Source organism: Sinocyclocheilus grahami, unplaced genomic scaffold, assembly GCF_001515645.1.
Source record: "Sinocyclocheilus grahami isolate Dianchi unplaced genomic scaffold, SAMN03320097.WGS_v1.1 scaffold1049.1, whole genome shotgun sequence".
In the NCBI taxonomy this organism is placed as follows: domain Eukaryota; kingdom Metazoa; phylum Chordata; class Actinopteri; order Cypriniformes; family Cyprinidae; genus Sinocyclocheilus; species Sinocyclocheilus grahami.
The window spans coordinates 30,495-54,849 of NW_015506228.1; the positions used below are offsets into that span (position 1 = coordinate 30,495).

At 37.5% G+C, this 24,355-nt stretch overlaps 1 protein-coding gene across 1 annotated transcript in view; it reads right to left on the reverse strand.

Moving 5' to 3' along the window:
- LOC107566128 (adhesion G protein-coupled receptor L3-like) overlaps positions 1-24,355 on the reverse strand; it is a 54,836-nt gene that overhangs the window by 4,054 nt on the left and 26,427 nt on the right. Inside the window, exons 4-5 of the mRNA XM_016251506.1 lie at positions 20,518-21,318; positions 3,063-3,389 (exon numbers count right to left, since the gene is read on the reverse strand). Of these exons, the coding sequence (XP_016106992.1) occupies positions 3,063-3,389; positions 20,518-21,318 (1,128 nt within the window). The remainder of the gene's footprint in view (positions 1-3,062; positions 3,390-20,517; positions 21,319-24,355) is intronic.

Below are 24,355 nucleotides of genomic sequence, written 5' to 3' on the forward strand. Positions count from 1 at the left end.
CAGAGAGAGAGAGAGAGAGAGAGAGAGAGAGAGAGAGAGAGATAGAGAGTGAGTTCGTTCCCTGGAGAGCACTGGTAAAGGTCAATTAAAGCTCGTGGAGAAAGACGACAGAATTCTCAGCTCTAATTAGAAGGACAGAAGAGGGAAAAATAGGTGAGATCACTGACACACACACACACACACACACACACTCCAGATGTACTGTCGGCACACACGCACAACAGCAGTGTGATAAAAGATTATGTTCAATAAACACATGCATTACTAATAGTAATAGCAAATCAAAATAAACACCGCCTCCACTAAATAATATAGTCCAATAGTCTACATGTGGGGAAATATTTTAATAAAAATAATGTTACAATATTGCATTAATCCTTGTATCCTTCCAAGTGTTCTTTAAAATAATTGTTTCTATGTAAATGTATTGTAAACTGTAATGTATTTCTGTGATGCGCAGCTGTATTTTCAAAATAAACACCGCCTCCACTAAATAATATAGTCCAATAGTCTACATGTGGGGAAATATTTTAATAAAAATAATGTTACAATATTGCATTAATCCTTGTATCCTTCTAAGTGTTCTTTAAAATAATTGTTTCTATGTAAATATATTGTAAACTGTAATGTATTTCTGTGATGCGCAGCTGTATTTTCAGCATCATTCCTCCAGTCTTCAGTGTCACATGATCTTCAGAAATCAGTATAATATGCTGATCTGCTGCTCGAGAAACATTTCTGATTATTATCAATGTTGAACACAGTTGTGCTGCACAATATTTTTGTGGAAACCGTGATATATAGATTTTTTTAGGATTCACAGATGAATAGAAAGTTCAAAAGAACAGAATTTATTTGAAATAGAAATATGTTGTTACATTATAAATGTCTGTCACTTTTGATCAATTTAACGCATCATTGCTAAATAAAAGTATTAATTTCTCAACTTTTGAATGATATCACATAACGGGGTGTTACAAAACACACAGATGTCAATCAAAAGCTAGTGTTTTTTTGATGTTTTTGTTTTGAATGAGTTTCTGAGGATGTGAACGTGTTACTCTGAGAAACGCCCAGAGGACAAATCCAAGAACAAACAACTAATCCTGAAGAAACTGCCAATCGCCCGAAACCATGGAAGCAGACGGAGGCCTGGAAAACGCTTGGATATAGAAATGAAGGGAAGAGCTCAACTTTAAAGAAAGAAAAGGAGAGGAAGGAGAGTGACAGACCGAGCTGAAAGGCGAGTTTGTGTTTGATGCGTGTGCTGCGTTCGTGTTATTTGTGCTCGTCTGCTGCACATCCACACACTCACAGAGAAAAACACCACACCTGGGTTACCAAAACAAGCTGTTAAACATGCAGTGACCAGGGCTTATTTGCTCTGTAGAAACAGGGCAAGGCGTCGCTATGCAGTTGCTAGGATGTTCGTGGTTAAGAGCAGATTTCTGAGATGTTATTTGTTAATATCTATCAATTAAAATAGAGGGACCACACATTCTTCATTTTTTGTTAAATAATAATAACTATTATTACTATTATCATTACTGATTATTTTGTAAACATTATTTATAATCATTGTTTTTGCAAGTCAAACTGATTATATTAAAATCACACTATAATAAATAGTAAATAATTGCGAGGAAAAAGTCAAAACTGAGAAAAAAATTTTTTAGAGAAAAATAGTCAGGGCTATGAAAAAGAAAGTCAGGATTCTGAGTTCATTGCTTGTAATTCTGAATTTTTTCTCAAAAATTCTGAGTTTACATCTCACAAATATGAATTTATTTCTAATTAAGTTTATCCTGCAGTTCTGACTTTTTTTGTTTGTTTGTTTCTCATAATTCTGACTTTTTTTGAGAATAACTGTGAAACAATTTCTGACTTTATATCTTGCATTTCTCTTTTTTTTCCCCTCTAAATTCTAGAAAATCAGACATTTTTTGTCTTCAGAATTCTGAGAAAAATTGTGATATAAATTCATAATTTAAAAAAAAGTCTGAATTACAAAAATGTACTCACAAATCGGACTTTATTTTTCATCGTTCGGAGTATTTTTCTCTAAAAAGTTTATAATCACAAATTTTCGCAGAATTGCGAGAAAAAGTCAGCATTGCGAGATGCAACTCAGAATTCAGAGAAAATGTATTTTCTAAATCTTAGTTTATTTCTCGTAATTATATGTTAACACTTTTATTAATCTTTTTAATGTTTATTTCATGATGGAAATAATTGCTTGCACAACAAACAAAGAGTATTACTCTATCAAAAATAGTTAATATATTAATAATAGTGCTGTCAAGCGATTAATCGCGATTAATACAAGTTAAACGTTTTTGTTTGCATAATATATGTGTGTGTTCTGTGTTCATTTATTATGTATATATAAATACACACTCATACAGTATACTGTATATTTTGAAAATATTTACATGTCTATATTTATATTCATATAATCTATATTATACATAAATATATTTAATATATACACAACATTTTTCTGAAATATGTAGATGCATGTGTGTGTATTTATATATACACATAATAAATATATACAGTACACATACATATATTACGTAAACGAAAACTTTTATTTTGAATGCGATTAATCGCGATTAATCATTTGACGGCACTAATTAATAATCAATAAGATATTTCAATATCTTGAAAGTAGGGCTGTGCAAAAAAATCTAATGCGATTTTCATGCGCATCTTGTCAGTAAAGCCACTCCTGTTCACAATCGCAGGCGATTTTATGATTATAAACACGATTTTGTGTAGCTTGTCAGTGAACTACGGCTCTGTGTAATAAATGCCGTGATGGAGATTTACTACTAATCACAGAATCGGCTTTACTGACGAGATGCGCATGAAAATCGCATTCGATTTTTTTGCACAGCCCTACTTGAAAGCGATAACAGGTGTCTCTTTTTATAAACTGATGATAATAGTGCTCTGTTCCTGTCCAAGTATTGGTGCAACTTAGTAACCAGTGCATCTCTCAGCGCCCTCTGCTGGTGAACATAATCACTACACGGCTGCTCTGGACTGCTGTAACGTACCGACAGTTCCCGGTGGGCAGGGCTGCTTGGCCACGAGGCCCTGCCGTGTTTTGGGCCAGGTGATGGAGGAGTCAGTGAGGGGGCTGCAGAACTCCACAGCGATGTTGGGCAAGACGGAGGACGGGTCAGAGCGTGCCGTGACCTCGGGAAGAGCCACCGGCTGCCGGTCTGTGGTGGTGCTGCGTGGGGCCGCCGGCGTCGTGGAGTGAGATCGGGTGCTGCTGGTCATGGTGGTGCTGGTGGAGGCGGTTGCCGTGGTAACGGTGACCGGGCGAGTCGTGGTGCGTGTCATCGTCGTGTCCATTAAGACGTTTCCTGAAGAGGTTTCTGGAATCAGAGGAAAAAATAGAGCTATAAAACGGATAGTTCTGCTCCTTGATTCTGATTGGTTGAGCCAGGTTCGAAGCTGTTGTAAGTTACTCTACAAACATACACCTCTTTGTTTCTGTGTGTTGCTCGGCATCCAATTTGTTGCAACCACAACCATTTCTGAGGAACTACATTGTTTGGCAGAAGAATAATTGCTGCGTGCCAATTAGCGTCCTAAACAGTATTCGAAAATAGAATTAGTCTGTCCCAAATCGTAGTATGTTGAAAAGAGTATGCCATAGATTCCCGGATGGTCTACTACTTGAGATTAAAATTCGAAGTGCAGATCGATGCACACTCTAATGGCTAATATTGCCCACAACACATTGCGCGGTGGATGAGGATTTGATTAGAACTACAAACACACATAAAAAGTGTTTCAAAACTACAAACATGTCGGTTATGCAAGACCGACGGACAGGCAGAGAAACGGGTTTGAGTGATAAATAACCAATGTCTAATTTGATTACAAATATTTATTTAATGTTATGCGCGTTATATTTCATCTGCAGCAGCATTGTGAACATTGTTATAATGAAACTTTTAAATGCATCATTATGCAAACATATGAAGAGAGTTCTTGGCATGATAGACCTGTGACGGGCAGATCAACGTCCCTCTTCATTTCTCTGCAATACGGTAGGAAATGAAATGTGAATTTTGTTAACTGTGATGAGATGATTGGCAGCGCAGTTTAAACAGTGACAGAATGCATGTAACTAAGCAACACAGCATCCGTTAAAGACGCAGTTATGACGAAGTAGCATGTCCCAAAGCTTGCCTAATATTCTGCTACATTCTCAAAAGTATGTACTTTTTCTTCACAAAAAGAGTACATGCTTTTAGGGCATAGTATAAGTAGGCGAATTGGGACGCAGCAAATGTTTTTATTAACATCATTACATTTTATTTGCTTTGTTTTATTTTGTGAAACCTTGCTACGTATATGGAATAACCGTTTTATAAAAGCAATAAGCCCCGTGAAGCCGTGGTTTACAGTGAATTTATAACAGCTAAGCACTGCGTCGTGCCTAAAAACTCCCCTTAGCTGTTATAAGTTCACTGTAAACCACGGTTTCTTGGGGCTTATTCCCTTATTTTAGAACACAACAAATGATATTTAAATCAGAAATGATATTTCCTGTAATAATGTAACCATTGTTATACATAGCAACACATTATCTATCAGCAAATTGCTCAAATAAAAATCAACCAAGCAGCACTCTGAAGAACACGACTTCATACTGAGACACAAAATCTCACAGTTATATAAAGATCTAGCGGCTCTAATGCAGACATTTCTCTTATGTCTCTTTATCATCAAATCTACTGCTGAATTTCTTCTCAAAGTAAACTCTCATCAAAGATATTTAAATCAGAAATGATATTTCCTGTAATAATGACCATTGTTATACATAGCAACACATTATCTATCAGCAAATTGCTAAAATAAAAATCAACCAAGCAGCACTCTGAAGAACACGACTTCATACTGAGACACAAAATCTCACAGTTATATAAAGATCTAGCGGCTCTAATGCAGACATTTCTCTTATGTCTCTTTATCATCAAATCTACTGCTGAATTTCTTCTCAAAGTAAACTCTCATCAAAAAGCATTGTTCTGCATTGTCTGGGATTTAAGATATATGTTTATTAGTATTATTATTATTATGAGTGCCAGGAGCGCTAGAAACCTTCTTGTTTTTGTCATGATTATGATTACTAGAGGTTCAAAGGCAGAATATGTGTTCACTGCTTGCTGCTATTATGCCAGACGTGTTGCTATGGTAACTACACCTTCAACTCTAAATCTGTAAAATCAATAAACACGTTTATTATAGTTTAGTGTGTATATTAACGACAACCTACACAATAACTAGAAAACATCCACACCACTGAAGTACTATTACAGGTTTTTTTGTTTGATTTTATTTTTTTTATTTTCTGTTTTCATTTTAAACGTTTAACTACATTTTTAGTAATTATATATATATATATACACCCACACACAAGACACCAAGAAGCACCACTAACCAAACTATTTTCATTCCAACACCTGCTCATCTATAAACACAGAAACAGGTTGCTTTACACAGCTTTAGTGCAATTATTAAAAAGATGAAAGCAAGCAAGCAATTAAATAAGCAAATACATTCTAATTTTCTGAAGAACGTCTGCTGCTCAATTAATCAATAAAATCAAAAACACAATATGGCTTTAAATGAGTATTCAATATTTTCTGTTTTCATTTTAAACGTTTAACTACATTTTTAGTAATTATATATATATATATATATACACCCACACACAAGACACCAAGAAGCACCACTAACCAAACTATTTTCATTCCAACACCTGCTCATCTATAAACACAGAAACAGGTTGCTTTACACAGCTTTAGTGCAATTATTAAAAAGATGAAAGCAAGCAAGCAAGCAATTAAATAAGCAAATACTGCCTAATTTTCTGAAGAACGTCTGCTGCTCAATTAATCAATAAAATCAAAAACACAATATGGCTTTAAATGAGTATTCAACTGCAAAAAGCTGAAAATAAACTGCACAGCATGCTCCAAAGTGCATACATATTCAATATACCCATTCATTTTCAATACACAGTGATGCATTTCACAGGAATCACATTAATTGTTTGTTCAAATCATTCAGCAATACTAGACAAACTCTTTACTTGCAATAGTATGCACTGACGAACGGATCAGAATAAGAGCAGAAATGTGCATGACCCGAGTAAACAGACCGGATGATCAGCTGCTGTCAGCTCTCCAAACACAAATAAAGGGCTGAAATTATCTGGCTGCTTCTGTGAGTCTGTGATACTCTGAGCCTCCAAGGAGCTAATGTGCTAATAAACACAGAAACCAGCAAGAGGGAGGAAAACAAAGCAATAAGCCAACACAGGAGACTCAGGAGGAATTATGGGAAAGGCCCACTACCCAGAAAATAACACACACACACACATACACACACACAGGCTCTTGTGCTGTAGGGTGATGTGACAGTAATAGTTTTGTGTTTGTGTGGGCAGAACATCGACTCTGATCTATAATTGTTTACATTACATACAATTACATTTCCTGCCGTTTTCACGAAGTGACCGCGTACGGCCTGCAGCACTAGCATTAACGTCACTGGTAAGAGAGTCTCCCGCGGACTATTAGCAAAGAACTGCCCATTCAGAGAGGAAGAGACACCTGACCGACATGTAAATCTGCCAACCACAGTCTGGTGTCGGTTTAACACACCATTTAGAAACATCAATGGTCCCACAATAGAGCCATGAAAAACGAATTCACCAAATGGTACAGTGATCACGGCTCATGAATAGACATAACTCACTGCACTCCAGTGCTTCAAACAAAACGCTGAAATAAATACATGGACAAAGACCAAATCACAGCCCATTACAGTAATACATCACTTGCTCAGCAATGGATGCTCTGCAGTGAATGGGTGCCGTCAGAATGAGAGTCCAAACAGCTGATAAAAACATCACAATAATCCACACCACTCCAGTCCATCAGTTAACATCTGGAGAAGACAAAAGCTGGTGCTTAATCTGTGCAGATGTTTCTCCTGATTCAGAACTACTATTACTATTAATTACGGACTTGTATTTAACTTAGAAATGTCTTGAATTTGTTTCTTTCAAACACACAGCTTTTGTCTTCTCCAGATGGTAACTGATGGACTGGAGTGCTGTGGATTATTGTGATGTTTTTATCAGCTGTTTGGACTCCCATTCTGACGGCACCCATTCACTGCAGAGCATCCATTGCAGAGACACTGATGCAATGCTACATTTCTCCAAATCTGACGAAGAAACAAACTCATCTACATCTTGGACGGCCTGATGGTGAGCACATCCTCAGCATGAACTGTTCCTTTAAAGTCCATAATTGCTTGATGTCTGCTAGCATGCAAACTAGATCCACATGTTAATATTCACTCCAGTGTTTTTATGTGCTGTAACATAATGAAGTTATTTCAGTAACTCAGTTTTCGATTATTAATATTATGTTTATTAATTTCACAAACCCTACGCTTGCCCACTATTAATTCTTTGATGAGCAATTAAAAGTTCAGCATCACCTGCTGCAGGAGTTAATTCTCTTTTAAAACTTTAATAAGTCGTGCCCAGAGGGCTTCTATATTTATAAAAGAGCAAATCAACCTGATTATTAATTTTTCTTCCTATTTTTGGCCTCAGCCATTTTATAGATAAGGATAGTGATAGTCCGAAGAGAGGCTAATAGGATCAGGTGTCCATCTACACGTCTACAACTCGCTGATTAGTTTTAAACAAGCTGGAAATTTGGTGCAATCCAACCACATTATGCATGATATTTCATATCCAGTTTTAATTTTGAACAATTTGTATTTTCTGAGTAGCGTCTATTAGTTAACACACATATTAGAGTTTTTAATTACTTCTGCATTCCAAGAAGCATGTAGAAGGAACCTTTTTAAAGGGGTCATAAACTGCCTTTGTTTTTTAGTTTGTGAGGTCCACTTATAATGATATCAAGATTTTTACATCAAAAACAAGCTATTTTCTGTCCTGTTTTAACCCTCCTCATCAGAACGCTCTGTTTGAATAGGCGTGGCAGATTGTAGACTTAGAAGTAAACGCCCACTGCTATGATTGGTTAACAGTTGTGTATGTTTGACAGCTTACATCCCTCACAGATGGACGCATAAATACAAGCAATAGTGACCAAAAACAGTTCCTCACAATGTGGTGAGACATCAGATCCAATATAGTCACATAGCTTCGTCTTTTAGTTTCAATCTTTCTGAAAATCCTGCACAGAATTGTGCCTTGATTGTAAACTAATCCGCGATAAAATTAAATGTACAAAGGACCGAGTTCTTACTGACGTGGCCTGGAACTTCATTAAAAATAAAGTTTATCGTTTGGATTCTGTGTAGACCTGCATTTGCTGCTCTTGTCATTTACCTACTACATGTGCGAGTCTGGAGGCGGGGCTAAACAGGCAGTGATGTAGAATCGGTGGGCGGGGCTAAACAGGCAGTGACATAGAATTTGTGGGCGGGACTAAACAGGCAGTGGTATAGAGACAGAGCGACACACGTCATAATCTGAAAACCACGCCCACTGGGAGGGAAAACAATCCAACGCTCTCCATTGACTTTCTATTGCGGGAAGCTGCCTCCTTGTCATTTCTGACTTAAAACAAAAAAACAGAGCTAAAAAGCTGCTGTGTGACAAGGTGCACAGTAAACAAGCTAAAAAACCCAGATATCGTTTGGATTCTGTGTGGACCTGCATTTGCTGCTCTTGTCATTTACCTACTACATGTGCGAGTCTGGAGGCGGGGCTAAACAGGCAGTGGTGTAGAATCGTTGGGCGGGGCTAAACAGGCAGTGACATAGAATTTGTGGACGGGGCTAAACAGGCAGTGATGTAGAATTTGTGGGCGGGACTAAACAGGCAGTGGTATAGAGACAGAGCGACACGCGTCATAATCTGAAAACCACGCCCACTGGGAGGGAAAACAATCCAACGCTCTCCATTGACTTTCTATTGCGGGAAGCTGCCTCCTTGTCATTTCTGACTTAAAACAAAAAAACAGAGCTAAAAAGCTGCTGTGTGACAAGGTGCACAGTAAACAAGCTAAAAAACCCAGAACTACGTTTTTATAAGCTGTCGACCCCAAAAAACGAGCGTTTAGGACACAAAAGTAGAGTGGAACGTGTCATGATACTCTGAGAACTGCGCCCACTGGAGGAAACGTAATCGGCGACAAGACCATTCATTATTTTTAACCATGTCAAAGGGTTATTTCACCACTCTTTGTGAATCTGAGAGGAGGAGATATATTAAGAAACTCAATTTTATTGGTCTATGTCAGTGTCCCTTTTATTAACCTTCCTTTTGTTTGAGAAATGATCCAACTGAACAGCCCAACGTGAAACACCCCGACAACTATTTGTGCCCTAAACGCTCGATTTTGGGGGGTCGACAGCTTATAAAAGCATAGTTCTGGTTTTTTTTAGCTTGTTTACTGTGCACCTTGTCACATAGCAGCTTTTAGGCATTGCTCTGTTTTTTTGTATGCCCGGTGTGGGCATGGCCTAAATGTGCTCTTTCTCTATAGGATCGGTGGGCGGGGCTAAACAGACAGCGGCGTAGAATCGGTGGGCGGGGCTAAACAGGCAGTGACATAGAATTTGTGGGCGGGACTAAACAGGCAGTGGTATAGAGACAGAGCGACACACGTCATAATCTGAAAACCACGCCCACTGGGAGGGAAAACAATCCAACGCTCTCCATTGACTTTTGCTGTACAGGGCTCCAGACTGCAACTAAAACGAATGCAACAAATATATGAATTCGTAAGTTCAATTTTTGCTAAGGTCGCCACTGGCGACTATATAAATGTACATGTTATGATTTAAAAATTTGCAAATATTATAAAAGATCAACAGAATTTTGGTCTCTCAATTCATGACCCCTTTAACAATAAATGATAACAATGCTTAATAATTAATAAATTAACTGATAATTATATATGAACACATTATAATTACATTAATAATTGCTGAGGACAAAACAGCCACACATACACAATCACACACGCAAATATTGCAAACACACTCATTTTGAGACTCCATAATAAACATTCACAGCGTGTGAATCAATGACAGCCATGAGTGCAGCTTCCAGCAGCTCTGCGTCATTAAACACAAACGCACAGAGACACTTCATCAGGCGCTGAGGGAGGAAAATGCTTAAAACCTCCAGACGCAGCAGAAAGATTCCTCCCAAAACCACCTGACCACGACCACATGACACCTCAAACACACTTCAGGTCACACCTGTTGTCTCCTGATATCTGCGATGACTAAAGATGATTATATACAGCACGTGACCATGCAGCAATCCTCACTGCAAGTTAAGGGCTTGTGTTACATTTCAATAATGTTAATTTGTAAAATTTCAACTGATTATAATTTCAGTAGGCTGCTTAAAATGAATAAAGATCATTTATAAGGGCACACACTGCTGTGAGCATAAAAGTCTGATTTTAATGGAATCCATTTTAATTTACTTCAATAGTGTAATTTCATCACGGCCACAGAGCTAGATGTTACAATCTTTCACAAAACCCTAGCAACTACCCAAAACACATTAGCAACCACATTTAGCAACAACTCAAAACACCTTAGCAACCACCAAAACACCCTAGCAACTCCCTAGAAACCATCCAGTACACCCTAGCAACCACCCAGAACACCCTGGCAACTGCATAGCAACCACCCACAATAACTTGGTAACCACATAGAAACACCCTAGCAACCATGCAGAACACCCTACCAACTCCCTAGAAACCACCCAGAACACTGAACAACAGATCAAAAGCGACAGTAAAAACATTTATTATGTCACAAAAGATTTCTATTTCAAATAAATGCTGTTCTTTTGTAGAATCCTGAAAAATAAAATGTGTCACGGTGTCCACAAAAATATGAAGCAGCACAACTGTTTTCAACTTTGACAATAAGAAATATTCAAGCTTATTACATTTTAAATTAAATAAATGTGGTAAATTGTCAGCCCTAGTTTCTGATTATGTATAATTTGTCTCAGTAACTTAAACATGAGAATAACCATGTGAAGCAGATGAAGACGGACTGACCAAAGCTGCACGTGAATCAGGCGATCTGATTGAAGTGTGTGTGGCCTGAACCATCAAAACCAACTCAATCAACTCAACCAGTCAATCTGTAAATCTGCCTGTAATTTCCAATCCATGCAAGAAACGTTCTTAAAACATTCTGTCTATTATCAGGATCGACGGCAGACGTGACGGCGTTCCGCGTGGCGTGCCGCGTTTTAGCTATTGGTATTACACTTAATTTGAAACAAGCTCTTCTTGTCATAATTATCTCTCGTTCGTCTTCTCGGCACCAAAGAAAATGAAGAGAAGTTTCTCTGGCTGTCAGAAAGAGCTCATTACTCTGAATTGTCTCTCTATTCTGGTGTCTTATCAGTGCGAGTGAGAACTGGCTCGACTCATTCATGTCTGGCAGAAAGATGAAGCATCTCTATCACTGCTCACTCACAGCCATGCTTAATTAACATTTGGACCCTTTTCACTGTTCCCATCATATTGCACACACAAATACGCACACACACACACACACACACACACACACACACACACACATATACACATACACATACACATACACATACACATAGACATAGACATAGACATAGACATACACATACACATACACATACACATACACATACACATACACACTCTATCACTGCTCACTCACAGCCATGCTTAATTAACATTTGGACCCTTTTCACTGTTCCCATCATATTGCACACACAAATACGCACACACACACACACACACACACACACACACACACACACATATACACATACACATACACATAGACATAGACATAGGCATACACATACACATGCATGCACATATCTGTTGTTGTTGTATTGTTTTAAGTGAATTGTTGAATGCCAGAGTCAGCTCTCTGATTCTTAACACATGGAAAGAATCTCACACTTTCACCTGCTGTCAGTTTTTAAAATACTAATATTGGCACTTTGATATTAAAGGAATTTTATTTGTGTCTCTTTATCTGCAATGTCCTAGCAATGACCCAGAACACCTAGCAACACCCTCATGAACACCAGAACACCCTAGAAACTTCATAGCAACTCCTCAGCAACCATCCAAACACCTGCATAGCAGCTACACAGAAAACCCTAGCAACCACAAAACAACCAGCCAGAAGCAACCACAAAGCTACCACTCAGTACACACTAGCATCCACCTAGTAACTACACCAGACCACCCCAGAAGCTGCATAGCAACCACCTAGAAACCAAAGAGAATGCTACACAAATAATGTAGCAATCATAACACACCAGCAACCACCCAGGACACCCCATCAACAGCACAGCAACCACCTACGAACCACCCAGAACATACTAGCAATCACACCTAGCAACCACATAACAACCACCAATAACACACCAGCAAGTAGACACCTAGCAACAGAAAAGAACACCCCAGTAATAACATAACCACCCATAACATACCAGCAACCACACAGCAAACAATCAGAACACCATAGCATTCACAAAGCAACCACTGAAAAACAACCACATAGAAATCACCTCGCAACCACTCAGGACCCCCCTAACAATCACACAGCAACCACCTAGAAACCAAACAGAACACTCCAGAAATAACATAGAAGTCATAACACACTAGAAACCACCCAGAACATCCCAGCAAAAACATAGCAACCCCCTAGGAACCACACTAAGCAACCACTCAGAACATCCTAACAACCACTTAGCAACCACATAACAACCAGTGATAACACATCTGCAACCACCCAGAACACCCTAGCAGCCACCTATCAATTAAACAAAACACCCAAGCAACCACATAACAACCACTTAGCAACCACTTAGAACACACAATGACCTAGCAACCACCCAGAGCATGCTAGCAACCATACAACAACTTCAAAGCCTTCAAAGTTCAAGCTTTTAAACTACACCAAACTTCCCGTCTAGGAAAGTTTTTCTTGACCAACTTTTTTTTATCCTTTTGACAATGAATGAAACCAGGTCCTGCCCTTATGCTTTTGCCTTGTTCAATAAATTTCATGCCAAACTTAATAGGAGATAGATGAATGCATCTGAACAGATCAAATTCAAAATCCTCTGAACGTAAGCTTTATTTTTCCACTTCTGCAGCCAGTTTTGTGAGGAGTCTGTAGGTCTTGACTCTGTGTGTTTTATTAGACTGAAGGCCAGACAGAGTCAAAAGATCTCCAGTAGTCATAGCACAAGGCAGTGCTCCTCTGAGGTCACGGCTAAACATATTTCACTCTGCATATGGGCCAGATTAGGTCAATTACCGTCTGCCTAAAGGGGCCCTGCAGAGCAGAGCGCACCGGTATGGCTCGCCAACAAGCATCCCGCACCGGCTCCAAACATCACTGTGTTTGACGTTCCCTCACATGTTCTGAATATAAGCAAATGCAAAAGCTATAAGGAAGAGAGCTGATATTCCACACAGCAGGTCAGAACGGGAGATCAGTATCTCACACGAAACTGTCCGTCACAACAGCTCCAGGAGGACATCTCAGACATGTCAAGTTTCACAGGAGCCTGAAGAAAAACAAGGTCCTGGTTCAACAATGGTCACTGTTTTGAGAATTCATAATTCGCTTTAGTGTGGCACAAAAATAAACATTCATTTCAAGAGATGAATGTTCATTTACAGAATGCCATGTTTATTTTGGTGTGAAACCCTCATCTGTATCATATAAAGGCCAGAGAGTTTTCTTTACTGGTGTCAGTTGTTTTGTCTAATGCTGATTTCAAGGTGATTCTACTATGTGTGATTATTTTGGAAGTTACATTCTAATTTTATTATCTGATGCTGATTTTGTTATTGTCAGATGCTGATTTTGAAGATTATATTACAGTTTGAGGCTTATGACTTTGTGTTGTGAATTTTAGTGCAGATCTGATGATGAACTTTATTCTCTGATGCTGATTTTAAAGATTTCAAGGTAATTATAATAAATCATGCTGAATTTAGAAAAATCTGAGTGATTCTGTTACCTGATGCAGATTTTGGAGAATGATTGGTTATTCTGTTATCTGTCGCTGATTTTGGAGATGTATATTGTTCATGTTATCTGATGCTGATTTAGATTTTTTCTTCATGCTGATTCTGCTATCTGGTGTTGAGTTCAGAGATTTAATGTTGATTCTTCTAACTAATGCTGATCTTGAAGATTCCACATGGATTCTGTTATCTGATGCAGATGTGCTGTTGTTATCTAATGCTGATTTAGGAGATTCTGTGCTGATATGCTAAATTTTTTTAAAGATTATGTTTCTGAAGATTATATTTCAGTTTTGCAATCTGAGACTGATGATTTTGCATTGTCAATCTGAGTTGCAGATCTGTATATGTCTTCACAATCACGCACTGACTTCATGACCCTATAATAACTTTGTTGTCTGATGCTGATTTTAGACATTTCAAGGCAAATCTACTATCTGATGCATATTTTAAAGCATTTTTGGTTATTCTTTTATCAGATGCTGATTTTAGAGATTCATATTATTCATGTTATCTAATGCTGATTTAGATTTTTTTTATTCATGCTGATTCTGCTATTTGGTGTTGAGTTCGGAGATGTAATGTTGATTCTGCCAACTAATGCTGATCTTGAAGATTCCACATGGATTATGTTATCTGACGCAGATGTATTGCTATCTAATGCTGATTTAGGAGATTCAGTGCTGATATGATGATTTTTGAAAGATTATGTTTCTGAAGATTATATTTCAGTTTTGTAATCTGAGGCAGATCTGAATATGTCGTCATAATCAGGCATTGACTTCATGACCCTATACTAACTTTGTTGTCTGATGCTGATTTTAGACATTTCAAGGCAAATCTACTATCTGATGCAGATTTTAAAGCATTTCTTTTGTTATTCTTTTATCAGATGCTGATTTGAGATTCATATCATTCATGTTATCTAATGCTGATTTAGATTTTTTTTATTCATGCTGATTCTGCTATCTGGTGTTGAGTTCGGAGATTTAATGTTGATTCTGCCAACTAATGCTGATCTTGAAGATCATGTTCCAGTTTTGCAACTTGAAGCTGATGATTTTCTAAAGCTGAGTTTAATGTCTACTGATGATTTCATTATTGGACACTGATCTTATGACCCTTTTGATTCTTAACAATTATTTTTGTGTTTAATCTGTAGCACTTTCGGGATTATGTGTGAATATAAAGTGCGTTATAAATAAAATGTATTATTATTATTATTATGACCCTGTGCAAACTTTGTTATCTGATGCTCATTTAGATTTTAAAGCATTTCTTTTGTTATTCTTTTATCAGATGCTGATTTGAGATTCATATCATTCATGTTATCTAATGCTGATTTTGATCTAATGCTGGTTTATATTCAATACTGATTCTGTTTTCTGATGCAGATTTGTTGTTGTCTGATACTTACTTTGGAGATTTCAAGGTAATTATATTATCTGATGCTGAATATGCACAATTCAAAGTGATTCTGTAACCTGATGCTGATTTTGAAGATTCATAATAGTGTTAATGTGGTCTAATGCTGATTGTGAGGCATTCGTGCTGATTTTTCTTATCTGGTGCCTTTAAAAATAAGTCCATGCTGATTTTGCTATCTGATGTTGAGTTAATGTATTTAATGCTGATTCTGTTACGTGATGCTGATTTTGAATATTCCCCACTGATACTGTTATCTGATTTGTTGTTGCTGCTGTCTAATATCTGATGCTGAATTTAGTCAGTTCAATGTGATTCTGTTTTCTGATACTCATTTGTTGTTGGCGGTGCTGTCCAATGCAGATTTTGAAGATCATGTTCCAGTTTTGCAACTTGAAGCTGATGATTTTCTAAAGCTGAGTTTAATGTCTACTGATGATTTCATTATTGGACACTGATCTTATGACCCTTTTGATTCTTAACAATTATTTTTGTGTTTAATCTGTAGCACTTTCGGGATTATGTGTGAATATAAAGTGCATTATAAATAAAATTTATTATTATTATTATTATGACCCTGTGCAAACTTTGTTATCTGATGCTCATTTCAGAGATTCCAATATAATGAAATTTTGTGATTTTAGACATTCTAGGATAATGCTGTTATATCATGCTTATTTTTAGAGATTTCCTGAAGCTACGCAGAAACACACGAGACAGAACTGAAAACACACACACACACATACACACACACACACACACACAAGGCCAGTGGAGCAGGGCACAGGGACAGATGTTGTAAGCACAGTGCGTATCTCTCTCTTGACTGCCTCTATAGAGGAACTAAAGCTGGAGAGGGTACGCGGGGAGGGGGTGATAAAGTGCGACACACTTGTGCCCGCGAGCCAGGGGATTTTCAGCAGTGAGTAATGGAGCTGTGTGCAGTGATAAAACCAGCCTCCAGCCAAACGCTGCCTGAGACCTAAAACATATAGAGGGCCTAAAAATAAACGTACAATGCTGTATGAATAAAATAGGTGAGTCGAGATCCTATCCAAGCCATATTTCACCCAAAAATCAACAGAAGCCTATTTCGGGATCATTACGATTTTTTTTTTGCATTGTGACGTTATTTTCAAAATATTTAAGCACTTTCCCCCACAAATTCTCATTACAAAAATGTATCCATTTTTCTCAGTAATCTTCCTCATTTGATTTTTTTTTGCCAGTAGCTTGTATTATCGCATAACAAAATAAACATGTATTTAGAGGCCCTGTGCTAAATGGCACACATGATGTGCTTGCGATCTTGTGACGGGCACTGCTGACTGTGAAGACTACTAGACCTAGGGTGACCATAAGTCCTCTTTTCCCCGGACATGTCCTCTTTTTGGACCTAAAAATATGCCCCAAAATGTCCGTGATTCGGCTTTTGCTTTCTACAGTCACCATTAATTGTGTGCGCTTTTGTATTAAAGCCCTGCACGGGACTGTTTTATGAATCCCGCTCCCAATTTCTGAACATAACTGCCTGCTCCTGCAAAAGTTCTAATGCTGAATACAATTTTCGTGCATCAGGGAGCCGCTATCAATATGCGGAGTATTTAAATCCCTTTGGATGCAGCTCGTGTTAGATGCAGGGTTGCCAGGGTCCCTTTTTTTTGCACAGAATTGGGCTGATTCTAAACTGTTGCGGCGGGTTGATTTTCTATCGTGGGTTAAACTAAAGTCCCTTTTCTATAGTCTTTGGTTAAACTTAGGTTTGAAATATTGCGTAAATTACATCTGACTGAAATGCCTGTATTAAAACATTTGAATACAATTTTCGCGCATCAGGGAGCCGCTATCAATATGCGGAGTATTTAAATCCCTTTGGATGCAGCTCGTGTTAGATGCAGGGTTGCCAGGGTCCCTTTTTTTTTGCACAGAATTGGGCTGATTCTAAACTGTTGCGGCGGGTTGATTTTCTATCGTGGGTTAAACTAAAGTCCCTTTTCTATAGCCTTTGGTTAAACTTAGGTTTGAAATATTGCGTAAATTACATCTGACTGAAATGCCTGTATTAAAACATTTTGCATTCTACCTGTGATATAACTGTGGTAAATGTTAAGTTTTGTGAAGGATGGCCACTGGTAAAAAGCCTTTTAGCTGTGTTTCTGATCAATCTGCAAAACGGTGTCTGTAAAATATGTATTTTAGGTATGGAAATTACATATTTTGAGGTTTTATATGGGACATGGTCATTGCGCTACTTTGGGGGAAACTTTAACCCCCCTCAAACCCAACCCCTAACCAAACCCAAAGACTCAAAGATTCGGTCACATGTATTTATAGCCGTGCTGACATTCAGAACAACAACACTGTTGCGAGTCATTTCGCTTGATAATGTCACCAAGGCTAAAACCTTATAGAATCTTTAAAAACAAATCCTAAAATCTCATTAAGCAGCTTTGCATTTTGGGAGTGTTTAAGCACACAGTATGTATGCTCACTAGGTCTTGAAACAGCAATAGAATGTGATGAACAGAACCCCATCAAAGAGTCACCTTCAGATGAAGGTTAATTCCAGGAGAAACATGCCGCAGGTGTTGAGCGTTGTGCTCACACACACACACACACACACACTGCTCTCTCTGCATGTGTGATTTGAGAATGCTGTGAGTGGGTCATTTCCTGACTCTATAAATGCATGTGAGAGCATCTCAAATCACACCATCACTTAATAAAGGCAACTTCACCTCATGTCCACCCTGCCAGACAGAAACATGCACCATTACGCACAGATGCACACGACAGAAACATCCTCTATGCAAGCGTGAAAATGCACTGCAAGCACGTCTGTGGCATTAAACTGGATGTGTTATTCAGGTAGAAAGTTATAAACAGTGTAGCTAACTTGCTCAGCAAGATTCTCCTCAACTATTGCTCCACAGAAAACTGTCTGTAGAAGACAACAGTTCACACTAATGGCAACACTAATACATTTAAATTGTGATACCAGCATATTTGGATGCTGAACACTGTGCAGTGTACATGCTGCCTAATATTAAAAACATAATAAATAAATAAGTAGCATGTGCAATTTCTGTCTGAAAGCAGTGGTGAAGAGCAGCAGTTAGCGTGCTGACAGCTCATGACAGTCTGAGAGTGTAAATGTGAAGTGGCCACAGCTGTTACCTCTCTGTCAAAAACACTTCCATTCAACTGTACCCAAAACTTTCTCTTTCAGATCAAGTACACCAGGAAAATGAAATGAAATGCATGCCGTCCAAACCGCTGCTGTCACCAGGCACACATAAGTGTGACTCTGAACACAGATTTGTCTGTCAATGAAAACAAAGCTTTCATTAAGAGAACACTCTTCTTGTTAGAGCTTGCTGGCTAAGACATATTAAATATCACTACTCACAATTAGAGTTTGAACGCCTTTAGTGGACATTGAAGGATATCTTTTGATACATATATATATTTTTTAGAATATGTTTTAAATAATTGGGGGGTGAATTTGATTAAAAATAATTTACATTTTTTAAAACATTACTTACATGCTTGTGTAATTATTTAAAATACAGTTTGACGAAATGCAATATTTACTTTTCTCTATTTAATGGTTTTTTTTAATAGTTATAATAGTATATAATATAATTTGGCTGGCATTGAGGGTGACCATGAAAAAAATGTTTGCAAATTATTTAACTTTATTTTCACTTAGCGATGACCCCCAATACACCTCTTGCATATCACTGTACAGCAGTAACAGTGTTTTTCCCACAGTGTCTCTCACACAAGTTTTCTTTATTTAAAAGGCTTTTAATTCAATGGCGAAAGCGCCGATCCAGCCGACGACATTCCGACATTCAGTAAGTAGCCATGAACTTCTTCCCCTCTACTAACTTCACTCGATGCTTTCTAATTAAAGAGAACATTCCAAACTTTCTGCTCGACCACTAACTCAAAGCTCACTCGATCCGTGTGCCGCCCGCAGACACCAAACAACTCATTTCACGAAATCACAACCACAACATTCCCATCAGCAGCTCCACCCGCGCATTCACCAAATGTTATTAGTAGCTGTGCTTTAAGGAGGAGGCTGTGAATCTAGAATTAAAATATGTCATATTTCAACCCAACATCATAAGAAATACAAGACCGTATTTTGCATAACAGAAATAAAGGTTATTTGTAAGACTGAAAGGTTTGTAAAAGGATTTTTTTTGCATTGTGACGTTCCTTTAAAATAATATAAAACTGTATATACATTTCCACCCAAATATGTATTTTTCCCCTTTCATTTCTGTTCACGGTGATTATAATTAGATTGTTTTTATTTTAAAATATATATTATTATTTTTCTATAATAGTCACATTTGTATTGAAATACAGTAAAACTAAATGATGCATGTATTTATAAATCAACAAAATAAATGAAGTAGCACAAATAAATAAAAAAGTAAAACATTTAAAGTTATGTATTTAAGATTATTATTTTACATAATGTTTTAGTTCTCATTGGACAGTAATTGGGTGTAAAATGTGCTTAATTTTCATGTATTATTTAAAAAAAAAAAAAAAACTTAATCTTAAAAATAGGCTTCATTTTCTTTAAAGACCCCATGAATCACTTAATGAGTGCACTGATGTTTTTTTTACTTAAATACATTTTAATATAACATTAAAATGTATTAATATTCATTTATATAATGTTGGATAGAATGCAACATTTACTTTTGGCCAGTGAATCACGTCTGATTGTTGGGCCTTCATATTGAAAAGTTTGGGCATCTTTGATATACACGGAAGGGTTTTGTAATCTTAAGTTTACATCAAAGCTGTGAACTATGACTTTGTCAAATAGACGATCAGGCATGAACAAAACGGCTTAAACAAAGTTGCATCCACTTACTATTTTCCTTTTGAAATTTGTTTTTTTTTGTGTGTGCAAACTTTGAGAAAGCGATCATAGCTTTCAAAACGCTCCGGCTCTTACCTAGCCTGTTGTCCAGGACTCCGAAATCCAGCGTATACTTGACCACGTGGTAGTTATTCCACACATAGAGCAGATTGTCTCTGGGATTGTAATCCACGGCAGCGATGTACTGGTACGAGTTCGGGAAGGGGATGTCCAGATAGCCGTCTTTGCTCAGCTCCGTGTTGTAGATGTAGTCGATTTTATTCCCGGTGGCTTCGCTATCGTCGTCTTCGTAGACGGTCTTGACGACGTACAGGATCCCACAGATCATGAAGGCGTTGGAAGCGGAGCGTTTGTCGTAGGCCGTATCCCAAGTTCCCTCGACACGTAACGTATATGGGTTGAGCTGGCTGATCACGATCTGTCCGTTGTTTTGCTCCGTGGCGTAAATCACCCAAAGACCGTTCTCGTCCACCGCCAAATCGATATCCGACTTGCCTCCCCAGCGATACGGCGAAGTGTCGTGGTAGTTCGCGCTAGCGATGATAGCCTCGCCGCTCTTGATGCGAGTGCGTAAATCGAACTTGACGATATTCCTAGTTCGCTCCTTGTTGAAGAACAGCGCTCCGTCGTAGACGACGAACCCGGTGCCGTCGACCCGATGGGGGAGCTTGTAGGTCGTGGTGGGTCGTCCTGCGATGAAATCCTCTTTGCTGGAGTATTCGGTGAGGGTGTCCGTGCGATACGGCGTCCAGGGCATGTAATAGATCTTATCCGAGGCCTGGAGGGGGTCTTTGCACCAAGCTCCCGACTGGTGGTCCGACTCGAACAGATGCTCGCTCTGATAAACGCCGCGTAAGAGCCCTGGGCACAGGAAAACTACAGACAAACACAGAGAAAGACAAGTGAGCACTGAGTTTGAAAGCACTTTCGTTTGATACGACCAGTTTTTGAGCAGTAGGATTTTTAAGTTTTTTTTTAAAGAATTCTCTTCTGCTCACCAAGCCTGCATTTATTTGATCCGCAATAGAGTAAAAGCAGTAATATTGTGAAATATTGTACTATTTAAAATAACTGATTTATGTGAGAATCTCTGTTAAACTGTAATGTATGTCTGTGATGCGCAGCTGTATTTTCAGCATCATTCCTCCAGTCTTCAGTGTCACATGATCTTCAGAAATCAGTATAATATGCTGATCTGCTGCTCGAGAAACATTTCTGATTATTATTATCATTATCATTAATATTATCATTATCATCAATATCTAAAACAGTTGAGTATGGATTGTTTGATGAATAGAAAGATCCAAAGATCAGCATTTATCTGAAATAAAAAAGCTTTTGTAACATTATACCACATACACATACACATATATATATATTTTTTAGGATTATAGAAATTAATACTTTTATTTAGCAAGGTTGCCATAAATTGATCAAAAGTGATGATAAAGACATTTATAATGTTAAAAAAAGATTTATATTTCAGATAAATGCTGTTCTTCTGAACTTTCTATTCATCAAACAAATCTGAAAAAAATATATACTCGGCTGTTTTAAACATAATTATAATAATAATAGATGTTTTTGAGCAGAAAATCTGAATATTGGAATGATTTCTGAAGGATCATGTGCCTGGAATATAATCCAGCTTTGAAATCACGAGAATAAATGACATTTAAAAATATATTCAAATAGAAAAGAGTTATTTTAAATAGTAAAAATACTTCAACATTTTTTGGAAGTTTTTGCTGTACTTTGAATCAAATAAATGCAGGCTTGCTGAGCAGAAGAGACTTCTTTAAACGTATATTAAAAATCTTACTGTTCAAAAACTTTTGAGTGGTGGTGTATGTTAGAAATGTGTTGCTGAGTCAGCGTTACACGTTTGGGCTGCTTTCAGTGATCCATTACATATTTAAAAGAAAAGTGATAAACGCAGAGTATGGAGGAGAATGAAATGTGATTTGGATGACAATCCTTCACTGTGCTTTAACATATCAGAAACGTCGATACTCTCGTATTTCAGCTCAATAAGACAGTGCCGTAACACTTTCGCTAGACAATGCAACATTTACATAATGCATGCACTGAATAAAGTGGTGCAAGATTCAATTTGAAATCATTTTCACTCAGAAATTGCAGAAAATCCAAAAACACTGAAAGACTGTATTTTCATGCAAAGCATACTCCAAAAAAAAATCTGATTTATTTATTTGTTTGTTTGTTTGTTTTATGAACTTTGAAAAACCATTGTATGGGTATTATAATCATACAGTGAGCACTTCCATGTCCCAGGGGATGCTTTTATGAAAATAATAAAAAACACACTAAAACAGTACCGTTTTACATTAGTTTTCATTTGTTTTGCTACAAATGCATTTTAATTTGGATCTTACTCCTTAACTCTACTTTCACTATTAATTTCACTCATTACATTACAATAGATATCCACGCAAAGAAATAGGTACGATTCTGTCATCTGTTCACTTTTCTTTTGTAAAACACTAAAGGAGAAATTTAGAAGAATGTTCATGCTGCTCTGTTCCACCATCAACACTCTTAAAAATAAAGGTGCTTCAAAAGGTTCTTCAAGCGATGCCATAGAAGAACCATTTTTGGTTCCACAAAGAACCATTCAGTCAAAGTCAAATCTCTTTCTTACCTTTTTATAATCTGAAGAACCTTCTTTCGCCACAAAGAAGCTTTTGTGAAACAGAAAGGTTCTTCAGATGTTAAAGGTTCTTTATGGAACCATTTAGACAAAAAGGTTCTTCTATGGCATCGTGAAGCAGCTTTATTTTTAAGAGTGTAAAGTATAATTAAGGTTAACAATGCATATAATTTGTGCAGAATGTTCAAAGTCTTTATACATTCTAAAGCTATGTAGCCAAGTGTGGGGCAATAGTACGAAGCTGAAGATTATTCTCTGAAGATTTTGCCTTCACACCAAGCTCGACATCCACGACAGCAAATGTCACTGGTTCAAGTTTGAATATTCACTTGAGATTTCTTCTGCGGTCGAGACGATTTTCAGACTCTCAGGACTTTAGAAAGACTTGGAATACAGTGAATCATTTCAGCTATTTATTTAATTTTATTTACTTTCATTTTTTTTGTTATTTTGTGTGCCATTTTTTTTATTATTGTGGGCGCTTGCCATCCGTGGTGACTATAGCAGTAGTGTGAACCAGGGCCATGCAAGAAGCGTGAACATATGTTTAAAATAAATGATATAATGTACAACGTAGACAATAAATAGATACAAAAAAACATTTTAATATGTATTTGTGTGTAAATGATGTGTTAAGATAATAATTTATTGTAATTATTAATTTATTTTCTAATAAAGCTTTATGTGAAGTTACGTCTTTTTGGCAAACTATGCAAGAGTAGTAGTACAGATGTACTGTATACAATGTAACATATTCAGAGGTATATAACATAGCGTATTTAATGTGATGGATGCGGTTGAGGAAATTACATTTCTTCATGACGGTCCAGAGGAAAAATGTCAGATTTCTCCAGCGATGCATTTATGCTCACATTATTAGAGAAAATAAGCCAGTGAGTTTGGAAAGTTTCTTCTAAAGGAATTTAATTCCCAAAAGTCCACAGGGCCAAAAGTGGCCATAGTTGAAGAAACTCATTTCGTTGCTTGATATTGTGAAAAATAAAGCTTCCTCTGGCTCTGTGACTGAATCCAGCGGCTCCATTAGTTAGTATGAGCATCTCTGAGAGAGAAAATAATACGCTGCTCAACGCTTACACAGGTGTTAGAAAGGTTAATGAAGAGGGCCGTTCAGCTCCTGCGTCAGCGCCGCTGTCCCACACACTCACACTCACACACACACACACACACACACACACACACACACACACACACACACACACACACACACACACACACACACAC